We start from the raw sequence: 24,704 nt of genomic DNA, 5'->3' as shown, positions 1-24,704 counted from the left end.
AAAAATGTTTACATCTGCATCTTTGATTGTAAACATTTAATGGTTCAACTAGTTTAACTTTTCCACTGTTTCCAAACACAAACCTGAATCCCCGATAACACTATCACTTTCTTTTTGCAGAATACAGAACCTTCTTTTAGGGCTATATTCTGTATTATAATTGAAATATTGCTATTCTTTGGCTGGTATATTGTCCTTTTTTAGAAATTAAAAAATTATTTTCAGTTTTTAAGTAAAAACTTAGGCTTTAAAACTCTTTTAATCTAGTAGTAATATTAGAGAATCATTAGCAAAGTACTCGAAAATAATAAAAAAAAGAATAAAATTACAAACTCTGAAGGACAACATTTAATGAAAACAGACATTGGACTTTATAAACAATTGACAGACAATGCATATGATTAAAACAAAACTCATTAACTCACAACACATACAAGGATAGATGATAAAAAGGATTACAATGTTAGTATATTTTATATTGAGAGCAAAACATTGTTTTGATCTTTATATATTGTGCAAAATATTGTTAGTATAAATAATGTAAAAGCATGTTTTTCTAAAATATTATCTGCATTAGGTTTATGTTATTGTATATAATGTATACATGCATATATAAAGGTTATAGCTGCCATTAACTGATATTACATGAAAAACATTGACTACTATACTGCTGACAATGTAATCCTGTTCAAAGTGCATGAACCATGCATAAAACATAATGCCCATATTAAATAAAGTGAACTGTAACACCACCAATAAAAGTAAAATGTAATATTTTCAGATATAAGTCCACACAAATTACTTTCTATGGCACCCACTGAATTATATATTCATTATGATATGTTAGTAATCTGAGCCAGATTTAAACATCATATTCCCATTAGTCTTGTTTTACTTTTTCAAATGCTAATAAACAATTGTTAGTCATTTATTAAATACATTTGACCTGATAATGGGAGAGATTTGTTTAAGATGATTGGTACCTGATATGTCAGGATGGCAAATAGCCAGTAAATGTACCACACTGAACTCAGGCACCTTTTTTTCTTAAAGCACCGGTAATGTACTTGTAATATCTCAGCTATAAATCTGGCTCTGTTAGTAACAGATTATATAGATCAGGGAATTTACTGATTAATCTGAAGACAAATTAAGGAAATTTATCTGAATACCTCTAGTGCTTGCTTTTGGAATTTTTCAATTTCCTGTCTCAAATTTTGTCTCTCTTTCTGCAACTCATTAATAAGGCCCTGAAGCTCGAGGGATCGCTTGTTGCTGATTTGTAGCTGGTTCTTTAATTCAGTAATAGTTGCATTTTTTTCACCATCCACTTCATCTTTACACTTTTTGACTTCTTCATTTTCTAGTCGAACATAGCGCAGCTCCTCTTCCAGCCTTAGGTGTTCTTTAGTCAGATTTTCTGTGATTGACTGCAGTCTTTCTATTTCTATTTTGCTTTCATTCAAACTTCTGTTTCTCTCTTCAATGGTTTTTTGCAAGTGCTCATTTCTGATATGAGCTTGTCGTAGGTTTTCTTGTTCTACATGTAGCTGACGGCGTAGACTTTCCACCTCAGCTACGAGTTTACTCAGCTCATCAATATTTCTTTGTTGGTCTCTCAGTTGACCATCTAAAGATTCCCTTTGCTGGCGCAAGTCGTCTTCTGTTTGCTTCTTAATAATGGTAATTTGCTCTATTTGCTGGGTCAGAGTTGTAATCTTTTTCAGTTGTTCGCCGTTAGTTCTTCGAAGTGCCTCTAGCTCTTCTTCTAGCTTTTTATTTTTTGTATGCTCATCTGAAGCAATTCTTTTTTGCCGATTTATTTCCTCCTCTAGTTTATTCTTTTGCATCTGTAAGTCTTTCAGATTGATTTGAAGTCTGTTGACATCATTTTCCTTTCCTTGTTTTTCTGCTGACAGTTTTTCAAAATCTGTTTTAAGTCTTATTAACTCTTGTTCCTGTATCTTCAGTTTGCTTATGGTCTCTGTGGCAGTGCTGTTGACTTTTTGCAGGTCAAACTGGGATCTCTGTAATTTAATATGCTCCTCCTCAAGCTTTTTCCTTTGGTCTGTTTCAACATCAATCAGCTTTTTTAGACGTTCAATTTCTTTGTTGCGCTCCTGAATAGTTTTGGCAGCATCATCAAGAGATTTCTTGTGTTTTTGCCCTTCTTCATTCTTTAAAAGGCTGATTTGTCTCATTTCAGTTTCAAGCTGTTGCCTTTTCTGAGTGAGTTCTGATACAAAGGATTTATGCTGGTGAGCATCGTCTTCTGTTTTTTTAAGATTGTTTGTCATTTGTGTGAGAGAAGTCTTTAGTCTGTTGACTTCTGTCAACAAATCCCGTTTGTCTCTTGTTAAATTATCAATTTGGTCATTCAAGCTGCTGATGTTATCTTCTTTTTGAACAGTTATCTCGTGGATGGTGGTTTTTGTAATATTAATTTCTGTCTCGTACTTGTTCCTTAAATTTATAATCTGTTCATCATAATTGTTTCTTACCTTTATGAGCTCATTTTCATATTGTCTCTGGCGTGCAGCTTCCTCTTGAAGTTGATACTTTAGCTTGTCAATCTCGTTGTTTCTGTCCTGAATTGTCCTACTGGCCTCTTCTAATGACCTCTTGTAGCCTGTGGTCTCCTCTGATTGAACGCGGACTAATTTTTGTAACTCCAATTCTAATTGCTGCTTCCTCTGAGTGAGCTCAGACCCTGAAGCCTTTTGTTGGAAAACATCTTCTTCTGCCCTTCTACGCTGCTCATTTGTTTGGACAATATTCTCATTAAGTCTGGTAATTTCTTGTGTGAGGTCACGATTTTCTCTGGCAAGTTTCTCAAGCTGAGATCTGAGTTCATAAGCATCTTCTTCTTTCTGAACAGTAATTTGCTGTATGGTAGTCTTCGTAATGTTTATCTCAGATTCATACTTGTTCCTCAAACTACTAATTTCGTCACTACATTGCTTCCTTACCTTTGACAGCTCAGTCTCATATTCCCTCTTTCTCTGGCCTTCATCTTGAAGCAGAAGTTTTAGTTTTTCTATCTCGTATTCTCTCTCTTTGATTGTCTTGTCAGTTTCTATTTTATGACGGTTGACACCTTCTAATTCAGTGTGCCTTCTTTGCTGTATTTGATCAAATTCATTCTTTTGAAGCTCACATCTGTCCTCCAGGGCTTTTCTCCTACGTTTCTCATCATCAATTTCATAGGTAAGTCTTGTTATCTTCTCATTTAGTTCTGTTATCTGACTATAGCATTTCTCAAGGTTCTGTTTAGAAGAAGACCCATCCATTTCAGCTTTCCTCTTCATGTCCTCCAACAGGAGAAGTCTTGATTTATATTCTGAGCATTCTATTTGGTACTTTTGTAGGTTCTGATCAAGGAATTTGTTCTTCTGTGAATTGTCACTGTTTGCATCTCTGGCAAGTCGAAGTTCTTCCTCAAGTAGCTCAATCCTGGTATTTTTCATCTGGAAAAAATGAAGACGAGTAGGAACATCATTTCATGGTTTCAAAGGAAAGAATCCAAAAAATATATAATTAAATTATTTAGAATAAGCACTTGTTTAAGGCTGCCCATACAAGGTTAGTTTTTACTTTTATTCAGTTAGTGGGCTGAATGAAAACAGATTCCTCCATCCACAGAAACGTGGTGAAAGGAGACATCCATTTCTCTGCCGGGACATTCTGAAAGCAGCACCCACTGATATCATTAATAAGTGGCTGCTTATTATATTCTGCGGCCACTGGCCATCAGAAAAATTTTCAGCGTGTTCCTGTGACAGAAGTCAACCAGACAAATTTCGATCTGTGTATGGCCAGCTTAAGGCTAGGCATACACATATAGATTTTTCTCAATCATCCTATAGGCTGAACAAGAGATATCAAAAAGATTTTTCCATCCATGCTAAACAGTATGAATGGAGGAAACTCTGCTGCCAGCTATTGTATGTAAGCAATTGCGAAATATCCAAAGAGTGACTGCATCTGATAGGATAGGATACAGTCACTATACGGCTGACAATTTTTCACCCGGCTCCTTCAATCTTACACCAGGAATCAGATGAAATTTCAGTCATGCAAGGCCATCTTAAGTAGCTTTTTTTCTATGCATACAAGAAAACAAATCTATTAATTTCATGTTTTTAGAGGTGTGCGTTTAGCAGGCCAACAAACATGGGTTCCAAAATCACAAGTAGAGCTTTAAAAATTATGTGGTATTTGTTGATAATAAACAATTGAAACTGAGTGCAATATGATATGCATTTGTTTGATTGTTTTGAAACAGATGATCTGTCCAAATTGGTGATTAGCCTGAATGCACTGGCTTAGATAATATCAAAGTATCAAAATATCCAGAAAGGCATGTGTGTTCAGCACTGTAATATGGTAATGCAAATATTATACATAGAAGGGTTGCACTTGGACATATAAGAATCATGGTTGTTGACTCTTTAGCAAACTTTTCTCTTCTTCCTTTTCTCTGGAGTTTTAAGGCCACATTTACATTATTGCAATGCGGCACGTGCAATACAGCAACACACATTACATGCATTGGTGCACCCCCATGAACCCCAATGGACCTAAATTGGCATGTGTTGTGGTGCACCGCATTACTGACCTATTCAAAATAATGACATGCCTTAACACAGCGCACCATACAATGGTGTGAATGGGCCCCTAAAGGAGCAGTGCCAGTAGTACAATACAGATGAAATTTGCAATTGAGGTTTGCTTTCTCGACACAGAAATAACCCACACATGAAGCATTAAAATATTGTTAGCAAACTTCTCAATAACATCATTTAGTACTACTGATACTGTCTGAAAGCATAATACAAGCATAAACTGTACACTCTAGAGCAGCGGTTCTCAACCTGGGGGTCGCGACCCCTTTGGGGGTCGAACGACCATTTCCCAGGGGTCGCCTAAGACCATCGGAAAACACATATTTCCGATGGTCTTAGGAACCGAGACACCGCTGCAGTCTCCGGCGATGTGTGGGCGGGATGATATGCTGCCCCTGTCACCGCCTCCTCGCCGCTGATTGGCCACCGGAACTGTAGCTCAGGAGAGGCACACAGGCGGCCAATCACCGGCAAGAAGGTGGAGCTTGGAGAGGAGGAGCCGAGCGGCAGCGCGCGGAGATCGAAGAAGATCGAGGGAGCTGCAGGAACGAGTGAAGAGAGAGGCCAGAGAAGGAAGACAGCTGACAGGTAAGTGCAAATTTTGCTGCTGCAGCCAGGTATGCAGGCTGTAGATGGGAGAAGGAGAGAGCGAGCCCAGGCTGGAGCAGGAGTCAGCAAGGTAAGTATCATTGGTGTCAGTGGAAGGGATAGTGCCCCATCATTTGTGTCACTAATACCAACGATGGGGCACTATTCCTCCCCCCACTGACACCAACGATGGGGCACTATTCCTCCCCCCACTGACACCAACGATGGGGCACTATTCCTCCCCCCACTGACACCAACGATGAGACAGTATTCCTCCCCCCACTGACACCAACGATGGGGCACTATTCCTCCCCTCACTGATACCAACGATGGGGCACTATTCCTCCCCCCACTGACACCAATGATGAGACAGTATTCCTCCCCTCACTGACACCAACGATGGGGCACTATTCCTCCCCCCACTGACACCAACGATGGGGCACTATTCCTCCCCCCACTGACACCAACGATGGGGCACTATTCCTCCCCCCACTGACACCAACGATGGGGCACTATTCCTCCCCCCACTGACACCAACGATGGGGCACTATTCCTCCCACTGATACCAACGATGGGGCACTATTCCTCCCACTGACACCAACGATGGGGCACTATTCCTCCCACTCATACCAATGATGGGGCACTATTCCTCCCACTCATACCAACGATGGGGCACTATTCCTCCCACTGACACCAACGATGGGGCACTATTCCTCCCACTGACACCAACGATGGGGCACTATTCCTCCCACTCATACCAACGATGGGGCACTATTCCTCCCACTCATACCAATGATGGGGCACTATTCCTCCCGCTCATACCAATGATGGGGCACTATTCCTCCCGCTCATACCAATGATGGGGCACTATTCCTCCCGCTGATACCAATGATGGGGCACTATTCCCCCCGCTGATACCAATGATGGGGCACTATTCCCCCCACTGACACCAATGATGGGACACTATTCCTCCCACTGACACCAATGATGGGACACTATTCCTCCCACTGACACCAATGATGGGACACTATTCCTCCCACTGACACCAATGATGGGACACTATTCCTCCCACTGACACCAATGATGGGACACTATTCCTCCCACTGACACCAATGATGGGGCACTATTCCTCCCACTGACACCAATGATGGGGCACTATTCCTCCCACTGACACCAATGATGGGGCACTATTCCTCCCACTGACACCAATGATGGGGCACTATTCCTCCCACTGACACCAATGATGGGGCACTATTCCTCCCACTGATACCAACGATGGGACACTATTCATCCCACTGACATCAGTGATGGGGCGCTAGTCCTCCCACTGCAAAATTACAGTTATGAAGTAGCAACGAAAATAATTTTATGGTTGGGGGTCACCACAACATGAGGAACTGTATTAAGGGGTCGCAGCATTAGAAAGGTTGAGAACCACTGCTCTAGAGAATTATATTTAACCACTTCAAGTCCGGACACTTTCACCCCCTTCCTGTCCAGGTCAATTTTCAGCTTTCAGCGCTGTCACACTTTGAATGACAAATTGCGCAGTCATGCAACACTGTACCCAAATGACATTTTTAGCTTTTTTTTGAGACAGATAAACTTTCTTTTGTTGGCATTTATTCACCCCTGGGATTTTTATTTTTTTGCTAACATGAAAAAAGACCAAAAATGTTGGGAAAAAAAAGTGTTTTTCTTATAAAATTTTGCGAATAATATTTTTTCATAAATCTTGGCTAATATGTATTCAGCTATCTTTTTAATAAAAAAAAAAAAATTATAATTTTTCAAAAAAATTTTTTTTTACATTATGCTTTTTTTTTTTTAAACATACAGTCACCCTAGCAGTACAGTGTCACCATAGTGACACTGTACTACTTGTGGGGGGGGGGGGGATTTGATGATTTTTTTTCTTCACACACAGATTACGTTTACACCTATAATTTCTCTCTCTGGCTGCATTCCTGCAGCCATTGAGAAATACTGTGAGAGCTGTTATTGGTCGCAGCTTGTCACATGGTACAAGGCTGTTGTGAATGGCCTTGTACCACATGACCTCTGCGATCGTTCACAGAATTCACAAGTAGTAAACAATGTCAGGAAGTGATATCTTGTTAACTACTGTTCATGTGATCACCAATTGGCCAAATCACATGAATTGGGACCTCACACAGTAGTCCCATACATTGATCTGTGTTCCGCTGTGTACGGTGGACAAAGCAGGCACAGATCGCAGCACTGCAAGCTCCCAGGGACCACACACAGGCAATGGATGCAGGAGAACGTTTAGAAACATCCCCCTGCATCAACAATGCTCCTGCCTGACAGTTTGTTGGCATGGGCCCAGACAGGAAGAGGTTAAAACAGTCAGACGGTTTTATTTCTGTAAAATAAAAATATAATATTAGTGAAAAGGAATTATAATCATTAGTCTACATGGCTATTAGCTCCATGGTTTTATGTAGGTTAAATTACCTTCAGGTCTTCCATGCTCTTTGACATTTCATGTAGAAGTCTGTAGTAATCATTTCCTCTGGTAAGGAGCTCTATGTAGCGAGCCTGGGCTTCAGCAGACTAAAGAAAAGAAAAATATGATTTTTTTATGCATTTTCAAGGCCATATGTCCACAAGAACAAAATAACTGTTGCTAAAAGATGCTGTTAAATATATATATATATATATATATATATATATATACACATACATATACACATATACACACACACACATACATACATACACACAGGCCAGTATCTTACAGAAGTGAGTACACCCCTCACATTTTTGTAAATATTTTAATTAACTGTTCATGTGACAACACTGTAGAAATGACACTTTGCTATAATGTAAAGTAGTAAGCGCACAGCTTGTATAACAGTGTACATTTGCTGTCCCATCAAAATAACTCAACACACAGCCATTAATGTCTAAACCGCTGGCAACAAAAGTGAGTACACCCCTAAGTGAAAATGTCCAAATTGGGCCCAATTAGCCATTTTCCCTCCCCGATGTCATTTGACTCATTAGTATTACAAGGTGTCAGGTGTGTATGAGGAGCAGGTGTGTTACCCTCTCATTCTGGTCACTGGAAGTTCAACATGGCACCTTATGGCAAAAAACTCTCTGAAGATCTGAAAAAAAGAATTGTTGCTCTACATACAGATGGTCTAGGCTATAAGAAGATTGCCAAGACCCTGAAACTGAGCTGCAGCATGGAGGCCAAGACCATACAGCAGTTTAACAAGACGGGTTCCACTCAGAACAGGCCTCGCCATGGCCGACCATAGGAGTTGAGTGCCGTGCTCAGCGTCCTATTCAGAGGTTGTCTTTGGAAAATAGACGTATGAGTGCTGCCAACATTGCTGCAGAGGTTGAAGGGGGGGGGGGTCATCCTGTCAGTGCTCAGACCATAAGCCACACACTGCATCAAATTGGTCTGCATGGCTGTCGTCTCAGAAGGAAGCCTCTTCTAAAGATGATGCACAAGAAAGCCCACAGTTTGAAGACAAGCAGACTAAGAACATGGATTACTGGAACCATGTCCTGTGGTCTGATGAGACCAAGATAAACTTATTTGGTTCAGATGGTGTCAAGCATGTGTGGTGGCAACCAGGTGAAGAGTACAAAGACAAGTGTGTCTTGCCTACAGTCAAGCATGGTGGTGGGAGTGTCATGGTCTGGGGCTGCAGGAATGCTGCCGGCACTGGGGAGCTACAGTTCATTGAGGGAACCATGAATGCCAACATGTACTGTGACATACTGAAGCAGAGCATGATCCCCTCCCTTCAGAGACTAGACCACAGGGCAGTATTCCAACATGATAACGACCCCAAACACACCTCCAAGACGACCATTGCCTTGCTAAAGAAGCTGAGGGTAAAGGTGATGGGACTGGCCAAGCATGTCTCCAGACCTAAACTCTATTGAGCATCTGTGGGGCATCCTCAAATGGAAGGTCTCTAACATCCACCAGCTCCGTGATGTCGTCATGGAGGAGTGGAATGGGACTCCAATGACAACCTGTGAAGTTGCGGTGAACTCCATGCCCAAGAGGGTTAAGGCAGTGCTGGAAAATAATGGTGGCCACACAAAATATTGACACTTTGGGCATTTTCACTTAGGGGTGTACTCACTTTTGTTGCCAGCGATTTAGACATTAATGGCTGTGTGTTGAGCTATTTTGAGGGGACAGCAAATTTACAATGTTATACAAGCTATACACTCACTACTTTACATTGTAGCAAAGTGTCATTTCCTCAGTGTTGTCCATGAAAAGATAGAATAGAATATGTACAAAAATGTGAGGGGTGCACTCTCTTCTGGGAGATACTGTGTGTGTGTGTGTTTGTGACACTATGAAAGGTGTGGTGATTGAGGGGTGCTATGCTTTCATATGTAGGAAACGAAGGTGGAATCCAGTCCAGGTTTTCCGGTCCACCTTGACTGGTTCCAAACTGAATTTTCCTTTCTACTTGTGACCACCAACAGATGGTATAAATAAAGCTGGACTGGAGCAAGAGGTTGCTCTTGGCCTGGGACTCAGGAAGCCATACCCGAGAGAGAGCTGTGGATGTGAAAGTTTCCTTTATACAAGAAAGGAAAAGGTTTACACAATGTTTTGTTTTGTTGATGACTGGGAGAAGCCCAGTGCCTGTAAAGAGAACAGTAAACACCTGCCCTGAGGCCTGTACCACCAACCTTTGCGGAGTTGCAAAGATACCCCTGCCTGAAGTGTCTTTCATATCCAACACTTCCAGGAGTGTTGGATACCATTCCCCATCTCTGCTCTGTGATTTCTCTCACCAACTAATGTACCACTAGAAGACACAGTAGTGACATTTGGGTTGGTGGAAGGAGCCACAGCTCACAGCAGGGAACCTGGCATTTGATACACCCAGAAGTGTGTTGGATGCCAAGGTTTCTTTGCAGTAGCAGAGAGCAAAGATCTGCGGGGGCAGATATCAGGACAGATAAATATTGCGTTCTTTTACATTAACTGCATTAAGTTCATTAAATATAGTCAAGGATACTGGTTTTAGTAGTCCTAGAATTTATTTGAAAAAAACAAACAAAACAAAAAACAATGAAACATATTGTATCAGTTGATGCACTTACTTCTTGCATTATAATTGTAGATGGTGATTGAACCATGGTCCTCTTTATTGGGATGTTAAGTAGTGTTTCCAGTCCAGAACTATAGGATGCCAGTTGTAGCTCATAATCCTGAGGTGAAAACAAAATTAAGCACATACATCAAAACAGGGCATTTACTGTCATATTGTAATGCATTCTGCGTCTTGAAGACTAGGTGGGAACGGTAAGTGAAAATCAAATTCAATCAATAATCTATCATACTAGCCCAACTCAATACAGTCAATATGCTGGTTCGAGTCAATATACAATCTAAAAATAAATAAATATAAATCACATGTGCAGTACTGAATCAAAAAATAAACACACTCAATGGCACAGGCTAATTACTGTACTGCCTAACCAGGTAAAATGAAGTACCATAGTTTGATGCCCATGTGGCTAACAACTGTGGATTGTGATTATATTGTTTTACTAGGTTTCCTGTTTTCTAGTGTAAATATCTAACAAACGTAGTTGCCAAATAGTACAAAATATACATGCTTTGCCCTCATCTTACCTTGATGGCCGATGCACACTGATCTGCCGTCTTTACAACTTCTTCAAGATTATCTCTCTTGCCTTGTATTTCTATATTCAAATTCTGTTTAAAACAAACATGAAAACAGTGATGTACATAAGACATGTTTTCCAATGAACATTAATCTACTACTTTATATAGGAAAAAGAAGTACATTTCATTATGGTACATACAAGGAGATCTGGAAGACCATGTACTATTAGTTGTATTGCCGTGATACAAACCTTTTGCTCATTTAGGTATCTTGCAACAGAACTGCCATCAGTGAGCTTGCCAGACTCAAGGGTATCTTGCTTATGCTTGGTATCACCAATCCACCTCATCAAGGCCTGGTACATATCTCTATAATTTTTTAGCTGTTTTCCTTGTTTTTCTAGTTCCCATGACCTGAAAGAAAACAACTCCATTTAACCACTTTCCAACAATGCAAAGAGGTTTTCCTTTTACTTTGTGGGGCATGAATCGTAGCTTATTTTTATATAGTTTTCATTGCAGACTAGAATTCTAAAATTAGAGAAAGGTTTACACTCAACAGCTGGCAAAACCAAAAGACTTATGAATACAGGAAATACAGCCATTTCTTTCCTAGCATTGAAATGGTCTTGCAATGTGTACTTGGTTCTGTACTTAAATCTGATAATTAATAAATATAGTATTGTTAAAATGTCACATATCCAAACAAAAACAAAAAAACTCCAAAACAAGCCTTATGCTCTATGGCTTCAGTTCACACATCACCTGTGTGGAGAAAATAAAAAAAAAAAAAAAAAAAAAAAAACGGACATGTGGCATGTTTGAACAGTAACAGCATTGAGTTGAAAAAAAAACAAAAACAAAAAAACAAAAAGGGTAATAAAACTGCAGTACAATTTTATTACCCTTTTTGTTTTTTTTGTTTGTTTCTTTTTCAACTCAATGCTGTAACTGTGCACAAACATGCTACATGTCCGTTTTTGTTTTACATCGCAATTAGAGATGAGCGAATTATTCAAAAATTCGATTCGGCTGATTCGCCGAATTTGAGGAAGAAATTTGATTCGATGCGAATTTATTCGCTACGAATTTAACTTATAAAAAGGGTTTCTAGGCTTCAGAGAGCCTTTAAATTAGTGCAGAACACTGTACCTTTAATTTAAATGCCCTTGGAGATGAGGAAGGAGAAGGAGAAGGAGAAGGAGAAGGATGAGAAGAAGGAGAAGGATGAGAAGAAGGAGAAGGAGAAGGATGAGAAGAAGGAGAAGAATGAGAAGAAGGAGAAGGAGAAGGATGAGAAGAAGGATGAGAAGGATGAGAAGAAGGAGAAGGATGAGAAGAAGAAGAAGGATGAGAAGAAGGAGAAGGATGAGAAGAAGGAGAAGGATGAGAAGAAGGAGAAGGATGAGAAGAAGAAGAAGGATGAGAAGAAGGAGAAGGATGAGAAGAAGAAGAAGGATGAGAAGAAGGAGAAGGATGAGAAGAAGGAGAAGGATGAGAAGAAGAAGGAGAAGGATGAGAAGAAGAAGGAGAAGGATGAGAAGAAGAAGGAGAAGGATGAGAAGAAGAAGAAGGATGAGAAGAAGAAGAAGGATGAGAAGAAGGAGAATTCCAAGCCGGCAAAAAGTGTATCTGCAGAGCTCCGCTATTTCTTAGCGGAGCTCTGCAGATACACTTAGTGGAGCTCTGCAGATACACTTTTTGCCGGCTTGGAATTCTTCTTATTTTCATCCTACTTCTTCTTCATCCTCATCCTCTTCTTCTTCTGAGGATGAGGATGAGGATGAAGAAGAAGAAGAAGAAGTAGGATGAAAATAAGAAGAATTCCAAACCGGCAAAAAGTGTATCTGCAGAGCTCCGCTAAGTGTATCTGCAGAGCTCCTCTATTTCTGACAGTTCTCTGACATTCACATTTACAGCGGTTGAAACATTGTATCTATTTGTTTCCATAAATGGAAACAAATAGATACAATGTTTCAACCGCTGAGCTCTGCAGATACACTTAGCGGAGCTCTGCAGATACACTTAGCGGAGCTCTGCAGATACACTTTTTGCCGGCTTGGAATTCTTCTTATTTTCATCCTACTTCTTCTTCTTCTTCTTCATCCTCATCAGAAGAAGAAGAGGATGAGGATGAAGAGGAAGAAGAAGAAGAAGTAGGATGAAAATAAGAAGAATTCCAAGCCGGCAAAAAGTGTATCTGCAGAGCTCCTCTATTCTGCAGATACACTTAGAGGAGCTCTGCAGATACACTTTTTGCCGGCTTGGAATTCTTCTTATTTTCATCCTACTTCTTCTTCTTCATCCTCATCCTCAGAAGAAGAGGATGAGGATGAAGAAGAAGAAGAAGTAGGATGAAAATAAGAAGAATTCCAAGCCGGCAAAAAGTGTATCTGCAGAGCTCCTCTATTCTGCAGATACACTTAGAGGAGCTCTGCAGATACACTTTTTGCCAGTTTGGAATTCTTCTTATTTTCATCCTACTTCTTCTTCTTCATCCTCATCCTCGGAAGAAGAAGAAGAGGATGAGGATGAGGATGAAGAAGAAGAAGTAGGATGAAAATAAGAAGAATTCCAAGCCGGCAAAAAGTGTATCTGCAGAGCTCCGCTAAGTGTATCTGCAGAGCTCCGCTATTTCTGACAGTTCTCTGACATTCACTCCATACAGCGGTTGAAACATTGTATCTATTTGTTTCCATAAATGGAAACAAATAGATACAATGTTTCAACCGCTGAGCTCTGCAGATACACTTAGCGGAGCTCTGCAGATACACTTAGCGGAGCTCTGCAGATACACTTTTTGCCGGCTTGGAATTCTTCTTATTTTCATCCTACTTCTTCTTCTTCCTCATCCTCATCCTCAGAAGAAGAAGAGGATGAGGATGAAGAAGAAGAAGTAGGATGAAAATAAGAAGAATTCCAAGCCGGCAAAAAGTGTATCTGCAGAGCTCCTCTATTCTGCAGATACACTTAGAGGAGCTCTGCAGATACACTTTTTGCCGGCTTGGAATTCTTCTTATTTTCATCCTACTTCTTCTTCTTCTTCTTCTTCATCCTCATCCTCAGAAGAAGAAGAAGAGGATGAAGAAGAAGAAGAAGTAGGATGAAAATAAGAAGAATTCCAAGCCGGCAAAAAGTGTATCTGCAGAGCTCCTCTATTCTGCAGATACACTTAGAGGAGCTCTGCAGATACACTTTTTGCCGGCTTGGAATTCTTCTTATTTTCATCCTACTTCTTCTTCTTCATCCTCATCCTCAGAAGAAGAAGAAGAAGAGGATGAGGATGAGGATGAAGAAGAAGAAGAAGTAGGATGAAAAGAAGAATGAAAAGAAGGAGAAGAATGAAAAGAAGAAGAAGAAGAAAGAAAAGAAGAATGAGAAGAATGAAAAGATTCTTCTTCTTCTTCTTCTTTTCATTCTTCTTCTCATTCTTCTTTTCATTCTTCTCATTCTTCTTTTCATTCTTCTTCTCCTTCTTTTCATTCTTCTTCTTCTTTTCATTCTTCTTCTTTTCATTCTTCTTCTCATGAAGAAGAAAAGAAGAATGAAAAGAAGAAGAAGAATGAAAAGAAGAAGAAGAATGAAAAGAAGAATGAAAAGAAGAAGAAGAATGAAAAGAAGAAGAAGAATGAAAAGATGAAAAGAAGAAGAAGAATGAAAAGAAGAAGAAGAAGAAGAATGAAAAGATGAGAAGAAGAAGAAGAATGAAAAGATGAAAAGAAGAAGAAGAATGAAAAGAAGAAGAAGAAGAATGAAAAGAATGAAAAGAAGAAGAAGAAGAATGAAAAGAAGAAGAAGAAGAATGAAAAGAAGAATGAAAAGAAGAATGAGAAGAATGAGAAGAATGAAAAGATTCTTCTTCTTTTCATTCTTCTTTTCATTCTTCTTCTTCTTTTCATTCTTCTCATTCTTCTTCTCATTCTTCTTTTCATTCTTCTTCTTCTTTTCATTCTTCTTTTCATTCTTCTCATTCTTCTTCTTCTCATTCTTCTTTTAATTCTTCTTCTTTTCATTCTTCTTCTCATTCTTCTTTTCATGAAGAAGAAAAGAAGAATGAGAAGAATGAAAAGAAGAATGAAAAGAATGAGAAGAATGAAAAGAAGAATGAAAAGAAGAATGAGAAGAATGAAAAGAAGAATGGAAAGAAGAAGAAAAATGAAAAGAAGAAGAAGAAGAATGAAAAGAAGAATGGAAAGAAGAAGAAGAATGAAAAGAAGAAGAAGAAGAATGAAAAGAAGAATGGAAAGAAGAAGAAGAATGAAAAGAAGAAGAAGAAGAATGAAAAGAAGAATGGAAAGAAGAAGAAGAATGAAAAGAAATGAAGAATGAAAAGAAGAATGAAAAGAAGAAGAAGAAGAAGAATGAAGAGAAGAATGAAAAGAAGAAGAAGAATGAAAAGAAGAATGAGAAGAATGAAAAGAAGAATGAAAAGAAGAAGAAGAATGAAAAGAAGAAGAAGAATGAAAAGAAGAAGAAGAATGAAAAGAAGAAGAAGAAGAAGAATGAAAAGAAGAAGAAGAAGAAGAATGAAAAGAAGAAGAAGAAGAATGAAAAGAAGAATGAAAAGATTCTTCTTCTTCTTTTCATTCTTCTCATTCTTCTTTTCATTCTTCTCATTCTTCTTCTCATTCTTCTCCTCATTCTTCTTTTCATGAAGAAGAAAAGAAGAATGAGAAGAATGAAAAGAAGAATGAAAAGAAGAAGAAGAATGAAAAGAAGAATGAGAAGAAGTATTCCAGTACAGCAAAAAGTGTATCTGCAGAGAGCTCCGCTATTTCTGACAGTTCTCTGACAGTTCCAGCGGTTGACAGCGGTTGAAACATTGTATCTATTTATTTCCGAATAAAAACATCTGTATCCTAAATGGAAACAAATAGATACAATGTTTCAACCGCTGTACATGTGAAGGAACTGTCAGAGAACTGTCAGAAATAGCGGAGCTCTCTGCAGCGACACTTTTGCCGGCTGATCGGGAAAAATCCGATTCGCGCACCCGAATTATGCAAATATTCGGATTCGACGCGAATCGAATTTTTCCTGAAATTCGAAACGAATTCCACTTCGCCTGGTTCGATTCGCTCATCTCTAATCGCAATGTAAGTTGTAAAGCACATGCATGTGCTATGGTGTGAATGGGCCCTAAGGCAGACAACAATATGTAAAGGGGCATCAGCAGATATGATTCAAATTTACTATTCATCAGTCAGCATACTTATTGCCATTTGGCTAATGAGTTACTGTACTTTGCACATCATCCTTTGTCTTGTTAAATATACATCATTCTCAAATTAAAAACCATAAAATATAAACCATCCTAAGTTACCTGTCATCAATTTCTTTTTCTATCCTTTGCCAACGGTCAGTCAGTTGATTGGCCTTGTTGGAGAATTTGGAGATGTCTACTTCACAATAAGGATAGGCCTTGGAAGCACGGTCATTGATTTGTACAGCTGTATTTAGGTCTGAATCCAACCCCTTCAGTTGTGACTTTTTCTGGTCAAGCTCAGCCTTCATTTTCTAAACATTAAAATATTCATGTCAACATCGCATGTCAATAAAAATGGCACATATTTAAGAAAAATAAAAACATCAGAATCTTAAAACAAGCAAAAGAATAAAACATTGACACTAGTGCAGCAGTTACAGTTTATGTTATGCCATTAGACATATACTGTATGTGAAACTGAATCTATGTTGTGTTTTTTGCATCAGTGCTTGATCAAATTCGGTATTGCTGCCTATAATATCTATATATATATCTATATCTATCTATCTATATATTTATTTGTCGATTCCTCCAATTACATACTTTATCATTATTATTTGGTTATACATCAGAAATATACATCTACCATGACCATTGTAATGGAAATATGTATGACCAGTTGAAATTACTCTCTTTTTAAAACAGATTCTATTCTGTCCTTACTTTTAAGGCATTTCTGTATGCTTCAAGTTTTGCTTGGTCGAGGGAAATAGTTTCTTCCTCAGTCAGTCTGGCTTCATAAACCTTGATGAGATCTTCCAACTGAAGAATACTTTGAAGCAAATTCGTCAGGGCCTGGAGTCTTGAAAGGCAAATGAACACATCAAGTCATTGAAATGCAATACAATTTTTTTTGTCCTTTAGAAGAAAAAGAAATACAAACAACATTTATGGCTGCAAATCTAAGATGGGAAATGTAAATGTGTTTTATAACTTTTTTTTTAATAATTTAATTACAAGCTCCATGACTGAATTCAGCAAAAAATAAACAAGTAAATAAAGCATTAGCACAGTATTACCTAGTTGAAAACATTTCGCAAATATTGGTATCTCTGTGCAGTGTGGGTTCTTTTGTATTTGTGGTTCTTGTATACTTCTAATTGTGGTTAGCTATGTCACTATGCATTAATGAAATTCAAAAACCTTTTGTAGCCAGCAAACAAAACATTTTCTTCAATGTTGACAGTAATCATTAGTTTTACAGGTTCAGACTTGTATACAATGTCATATGATTTTTGCTTTACTAAAAAACAGTTTACCAATTTTTAAAAGGTAGATGAAAAAAGTGAGTATTTGCAATGTCATAGAGACATCTAGAAATACACTGCTCAAAAAAATTAAATTAAAGGAACACTTTTTAATCAGAGTATAGCATCAAGTCAATTAAACTCCTGGGATATTGATCTGGTCAGTTAAGTAGCAGAGGGGGTTGTTAATCAGTTTCAGCTGCTTTGGTGTTAATGAACAACAGATACACTAGATGGGCAACAATGAGTTGACTCCCAAAACTGGAATGGTTTTACAGGTGGAGGCCACCAACATTTTTTTCCCGACTCCTTTCCAACTGTTTTTCACTAGTTTTGCATTTGGCTAGGGTCAGTGTCACTACTGGTAGCATGAGGAGATACCCAGACCCTACAGAGGTTGCACAGGCAGTCCAACTCCTCCAGGATGGCACATCAATATGTGCCATTGCAAGGTTTGCTGTGTCTCCCAGCACAGTCTCAAGAGCATGGAAGAGATTCCAAGAGACTGGCAGTGACTCTAGGAGAGCTGGACAGGGCCGTAGAAGGTCCTTAACCCATCAGCAGGACCGGTATCTGCTCCTTTGTACAAGGAGGAACGGGATGAGCACTGCCAGAGCCCTACAAAATGACCTCCAGCAGGCCAATGGTGTGAATGTCTGACCAAACAATCAGAAATAGACTTCATGAGGGTGGTCTGAGGGCCAAACATCCTCTAATGGGCCCTGTGCTCACTACCAGGCACCATAGAGCTCGATTGGCATTTTCCATTGAACACCAGAACTGGCAGGTCCGCCACTGGTGCCCTGTGCTTTTCACAGATGAAAGCAGGTTCACCCTGAGCACATGTGACAGACATAAAAGGGTCTAGAGAAGTCATGGAGAACATTATGCTGTCTGTAACATTGGTCAGCATGACCGTTTTGGTAGTGGGTCAGTGATGGTCTGGGGAGCCATATCCATGTGGTGACTGACTGCCATCAGGTATTGGGATGAAATCCTTGGACCCTTTGTCAGACCCTACACTTGTGCAGTGGGTCCTGATTTCCCCTGGTGCATCACAATGCCCGGCCTCATGTGGCGAGAGTTTTGCTGGCAGTTCCTTGAGGATGAAGGAATTGATACCATTGAATGCCTCCACGCTCACCTGACCTAAATCCAATAGAACACCTCTGGGATATCATGTATTGGTCCATCCGACACCGCCAGGTTGCACTTCAGACTGTCCAGGAGCTCAGTGATGCCCTGGTCCAGATCTGGGAGGAAATACCCCAAGACACCATTAGTTGTCCCATTAGGGGCATGTCCAGACAAAGTTAGGCATGCATACAAGCACGTGGGGGCCATACAAACTACTGAGTACCAATTTGAGTTCCTGCAGTGAAATTTCAGCCAAGTGGTCTAGCCTGCTGCATCATATTTTCACTTTGATTTTTGGGGTGTCATTGAATGCAGTCTTCTGTAAGTTGATAATTTTAATTTCCATCAAACGATGGGGCATCCTTACTTTCCTAACACATTACCCAGTCCATATCAGTATAGATATCCAGCATATTTTTCCCCATTGAGATCTGATGTGTTTTTAAAGTGTTCCTTTAATTTTTTTGAGCAGTGTACCAATTGTGCCAAAGCAATACCTTGAAATAATCTACGCTTTCTGAATTTCCTTTAGAAAATAGCACTTCCTGGCATGTGTTTTAGGTACTCCCATGCCCAGGGCAAGGAGGGGGCAGAAGAGGCACATGCTCTGGGCACAATGTTCTGTAACAGGGGGACAATGGGAGCCTAAAGCGGTTCCTTTTTCCAGCTGCCTCACTAACAGGAGTGATGGGCAGTGTCCCTTCTGTCAGAGAAGACTGTTGTCCCTCCAGGTCAGAACATGACCAAGAGCAAGGGGCCTTGATAGCTGCATGAGGAAGGATTTTACTCTCTCTCTTCTCTAGTAGCAGCCGTACTGATGACTAGTTGTTTGTTCTCTACTTGTCTTTTCTGGACCCAGCTTCCACACCAAAGATCATCTTTAAAAGAAAACCAGTAGTAGCCAGTAGTTGCTTGGCTGTCATGCTGATAACAAGTGGCTTCAGTACGTTTTGAGTTACTAACTTAGAATTAGTATGCAGATCAAGAGATCGACTTGACTCCGATTACTACTTTTAAAGGAAATCTGTCATGAGATAAGAAGGCTGCCACTGCGGATTTCTCCTTCTAAATATCTTAGTTGTGTAGATGCCCTGTTGACCCTCTTGGCCCTATGGTCACTGACCAGAAACAAGCATGCAAAGACTTTTCTCCAACTTTTTAGATCTGCATAGCTGTTTTTGGTCAGTGACTCAGAGGGTTCAGAAACCAGTAGATCAGCATACCAGCAAGGTAACATTTTCAAAATTGCAAAAATGCAGTTAAAGAGCAAGTTCAACTCTGGAACATGTTACATGCTCCACCCGTTATTAGGGATCTTCTCTCCGCACCTGCTGTCACAATTTCAAAAACTTGGCCATGCGGAGCTCCACCCACAAGGTCATGTCATTCACTCACAGTTTCCTGTGAATGAATGCCTACAAGTACCATCATCCATTGCAGCTGACGACTTGTAGTTCTCAATGAACTATGAGGGCGATAGTGAGCATTCTCGTAGTACACTGATCTTCCTGCTCTCAGGAAACTGTCTGCCTGTATGAGGTGTGGGTAGACAGCTATACTGAGAGTCTGCAGGAGCCAAAGATTGCACCAGGGATTGGCTGATCGCAGATGAAATGCTCTGCAGGCTCCTTAGAAAAAATAAATAAATGCACTTATTCTTTCGGTCTCTAACAAAATAAACGTGTAAAATAAAATTCAAATCTTTATCTGAATGCTAAAATATACAATGTAGGAAAAAGAACTTTCATTGACACCAGAGTGAAGATTATACAGCGTACCCTTGAGATTTCTGGCATGCCCACTCCTAGTGACAGAAGCCAAAAAACAAAACATATTTTAATTGTAAGCTACCCTACTTGTTTAAGCAATTTATTTAGTAAATATATCTCAGTTTAAAATAGTATTGTAAGTGTTTGTTCAACTGAACCTTCATTCATAAAAGAAAAACCCTCAATCTCTTCCTCCCCCCCCCCCCAGCCTTTAGGCAAATCACATTTTATTTTTTTTTTTTGAGGAAGGGAGTTTCTCTTTTTGATGGTACTGGCTCTCACTTACTCAATCCTCACAAGGTAGACATCACCTCGGAATATCCCCTACCCTGTAGCATCCTGGATAACATCATACATTCCAGGAGGCTACAGGTTCCTTCACTCACACCAGATCAGTGTGGAGCCAACTGTGAGCCATAAGGAAGTGACAACTGGCTTCCAAAGCCATGACAGCAGTATCTGTAGCTGCTTACTTTCATGTTCACATGTCTGGGTGAAGTTTCTCTTTAAGTAACATGTATAAGTGCATTAATTATTATTAATAGAATAATCAAATATTTCTGCAGAATTCAAACAAACAGTTTTATACTTTTTTTGCAACTTTATATTTTTATAGATGTATATTTATATTGTAGCAACACTCACAGATCAGTCATAACATTATGACCACTGACAAGTAACGTAAATAACACTGTCTCATTGACATCTGAAAGTGGGTGGGATATATTAGGCAGCAAGCAAACATGTTGTCCTTGAAGTTGATGAATTGAAAGCAGAAAAGAAAATGAGCAAACGTAAAGATTTGAGCGACTTTGAAAAGCATCAAATTGTAATGGCTAGACAACTGGGTCAGAACATCTTCAAAACTGCAGCTCTTGTGGGATGTTCACAGTCTGCAGTGGTCAGGACCTAGCAAAATTAGCAAATGGAAGGAAAACGAGCAACTTGGCAGCAGGATAATGGGCGGCCAAGGCTCATTGATGCATGTGGGGAGCAAAGGCTGGCTTGTGTAGTGTGATCTAATAAAACAGCTACTGTAGCTTAATTTGCTGAAAAAGTCCATGCTGGTTCTGGAATAAAGATATCAGAACACACAGGGCATTGCAATTTCTTGCGTAAAGGGCTGAATAGCTGCAGACCAGTCAGGGCACCCATGCTGACTCATGTCCACAGCCAAAAAGCCCCTACAATGGGCACGTGAGCATCAGAATTGGACCACAAAGCAATGGAAGGAGGTGGCCTGGTCTGATGAACTCAATGGCTTGAGGAACACAACGACATGCTTGAGGTGTTGACTTTGCCTCCAAATTCTCCTGATCTCAACCCAATCAAGCACCTGTGGGATGTACTGGAAAAACAAGTCTGATCCTTGAAGGCCCCACCTCGCAACTTACAGGACATAAAGGATCTGCTACTGAAAGCTTGGTGCCAGATATCACAGTATACCTTCAGAGGTCTAGTGAGTCCATGCCTCGACAGTTGGTCATAATGTTATGGCTGACTGGTGTATATTTATCATACCTCTCTGAGTGATCTCTTGAAAAGCCTTGAATACTTTCCATTTTCTTTAGGAGCACAGTCAGCTCAGATTGAAGATATGAAGCTTTATCAGAGTCTTTTAAATTCAAAATCATTTCTTTAATTCTGCTAATTTGTGCCGATAATCCTTGTCCCTCTCCTCTCAGGGCCTGTTAAACATGAGCACAAAACACTTTTTATTACACAAAAGCAAAGAACACTTATTATTCTAGAAGCACATCACTTCCATGCTTCCAATTCACTTTGTTATACCAGTGATATCTGTATTGTATATTTTAGCAAAACCACAAAACACACAAAGAAACATGTAGATGTGAACTGTAGCTGACAAAAGGTTTGCGATTACACAATCACTTTTATGGTTTATATATGCCTGCCACACTGCATAGCCAGATGGCAATTCCTCCATCCTCCTTGTTTGTGTGGCTACAAGAAATAAAAATGTCTGTGGCCAGATCTAGGCAGTGGTCATCTTATCAGAATGTTTATCTTAATGGTATTGTATGCTATGACACGCTCTCTCTCGAAATTTGCTACAGTGTATCATTTCATGTTTGGCATCAACCCTGGTGACTCTGTACTGTACATGACAGCCTATTTTACGGCAGAGTGTCTGCACAAACCTGTAGCAGCCTCCAAGATCTTTCTATTATGACTGAATGTCATTCTATCTCACCCCCAAAACACCTACTGGCCCATCACAAATTATGGACTACCTCACTAGCCAATAGGAATATGCAGAAGGCAGTAAGAGGCAGGCAAGCTTCAAATATGTGACCGCGTTCCAGAGATTTGCAAATTAGCCCAGGTCACATGGGCTATTTTTCCTATTTAGGGTTTATTATGCTACTGTAGGTGATTGCAGATAACTCTAGATTTTGGGCTGACCGGCTTTAGGACCTGCCTCTACTGGCTTTTATATGCACCAGAACTACATATCTCCCCGTACAAGTCGATAGGAATTCAAAAGCAGCTTCACAAGACATCAACTGAAGGCCAAAAGCACCGATCAATGTACTCTAAATGATCTCAAAAGCCTATCATCAATTGTTGCAAGCCCAAAGCCTGTTGACACAGGCTCTTAAGTTTCTAACAGGGCTTATAATTGAGCAGACTGACTTGGTAACACCTGGTTAAGAAGGATGCCAGCATGTCCTTCTAAAAATTGTGGTAGGAACACACAATCCGACTAATGAAAGATTTTTCTTTAATTTAGCTGTCTACTGGCACACATTCCCCAAACATGCATGCTGCTTTTTGTAGACTGACTGATCAATTGGAATGATTGGCTAGTTTAAAGCTACCTAGACACAGGGGTAATCCCCTTATCTGGTTGAAACTGTCCAGATCAAGAACGGGTCACCTTATTTCCATGTGATCCATTATTCCTATATGAAAACACCAAAATTAAAACAGGTCCTTGCAAAGAATTTTGGGGCACACAAAAAAGTAAGAATTTTAAACAAGCCAAAAAAAAAAAAAACCAAACACACAACTTAAAGATTGGTATAGAGATACCTCTAGATCATCTATTTTTCCGGAGAGCTCTCTGAGTGTATCATGGTCAACATTATAGACATTTCTCTGCAGCATTCGAGTTTCATAGATCTCCAGTTGCTGGCGAATTCTTTGAAGTTCTATTAACAGCTGGTTTTCCTGCTTCAGCCTTTCTTGGTCTATTCCCATACTAACAGTACTACCAGTACTACTTTTCAGATTCTGACTTTGCGTCTGGCTGACGAATTCTACTCTTTCATCTTAGAGACAAAAAAAGAACATTTAAGTAAAAAACATTTTTGTCACAACATTTTTTTCCTGCCCAACACAAAAATATATCTGTAAAAGGTTAAAAAAAAAAAAAAAAAAAAAAAAAAAAAAAAGAAGATATTCAAATTTCTGATTGCTAAAATGCATTTCAAATTTACTTTCTTTTATTACTAAATTTACTAGTTACTCAGTTTAAAGGATAAGTTCACCATTTGTAACATGTTCCACCCATATCTAGGGTCGAATATGTAACATGTTCCAGCACCTGCCGCCTCTCCCCCTGATCACCCCCCCCCCTTCCTCAGTGCAACAGTGGACAGGAATCCTCTCCCTGCACCTGCAGACACAATTCAAAAACAAGTTGGCAGTACGGGGCTCCACCCACACAGCTGTGGTTGAACTACAAGTACCATCAGCCACTGCCGCACATGGCTTGTAGTTCTGAATGAACTGCGAGGGCACTGATGAGCACCCTTTGAAGTTCATTCACAAGCCCTGCAGCTTACAAACTGACAGCTTGTATGAATGTACGTGCTGAAAGCTGTAGGGCTGGTCTGCAGAAGCCTGACGTTGCACCCCTGATCCACTGAAGGGTGCAATGCTTTTCAGGCTCCTGCAAGAAAAAATAAATGTATTTTGTTTTCCTGCAAAATATATATATAATTTTTTCTAAAAAAGGTGAACTTGGCTTTTAAAGAATTGCAGCTTGGACTGTCAAATTGAAATACATTGACCAATTGACGATAATATAGATTTAGGTACTGTATTCTTCCTAACCAAGCTGATATGGATACTTGCATACTGATAGAAAAATAAAATAACAGAAAAAAAAAAAATCCACAGCGACCCTTTATAAACATGAGTAGCTGCGTAAAAGATTTGAAGAAACATAACTGTTTGTTTCTACAGATCAACATCCATTAGTACACACTGTACACCATGCATTTACTTCCATGGTCTTGCAGACTGTAAGTTACACCTAACGTGTTTCAGTCTCCAGAGCATCTCAGTGCGTGCAGGATTGTGAACACCTGAACAGACCTGCACCATGTTTACATTACAGAGCCCATTTAGGCTATATATACATAAAGACATGCATCCACAGCTCTGACCACCACT

The 24,704-nt window shown here is 39.6% G+C and overlaps 1 protein-coding gene across 4 annotated transcripts in view; it reads right to left on the bottom strand.

Moving 5' to 3' along the window:
• Positions 1 to 24,704, bottom strand: part of DSP (desmoplakin) — a 100,884-nt gene that overhangs the window by 3,736 nt on the left and 72,444 nt on the right. For 2 of the 4 annotated variants that reach the window (XM_089656579.1, XM_089656578.1), the window contains exons 15-23: positions 23,337 to 23,575; positions 21,801 to 21,967; positions 16,790 to 16,928; positions 16,184 to 16,377; positions 11,112 to 11,274; positions 10,867 to 10,950; positions 10,332 to 10,439; positions 7,692 to 7,790; positions 1,173 to 3,467 (exon numbers count right to left, since the gene is read on the bottom strand). In XM_089656579.1, coding sequence (XP_089512705.1) covers positions 1,173 to 3,467; positions 7,692 to 7,790; positions 10,332 to 10,439; positions 10,867 to 10,950; positions 11,112 to 11,274; positions 16,184 to 16,377; positions 16,790 to 16,928; positions 21,801 to 21,967; positions 23,337 to 23,575 — 3,488 coding nt within the window. The remainder of the gene's footprint in view (positions 1 to 1,172; positions 3,468 to 7,691; positions 7,791 to 10,331; positions 10,440 to 10,866; positions 10,951 to 11,111; positions 11,275 to 16,183; positions 16,378 to 16,789; positions 16,929 to 21,800; positions 21,968 to 23,336; positions 23,576 to 24,704) is intronic. The other 2 variants (XM_089656580.1, XM_089656581.1) reach the window with 2 other exon arrangements.

The sequence above is a fragment of the Staurois parvus genome, unplaced genomic scaffold (assembly GCF_062004578.1).
Source record: "Staurois parvus isolate SC_StPar_1 unplaced genomic scaffold, SC_StPar_1.0 ptg000919l, whole genome shotgun sequence".
NCBI classification, from domain to species: Eukaryota; Metazoa; Chordata; class Amphibia; order Anura; family Ranidae; genus Staurois; species Staurois parvus.
The sequence above is the reverse complement of the archived record's forward strand: the minus strand, read 5'-3'. Positions and strand labels throughout refer to the sequence as shown.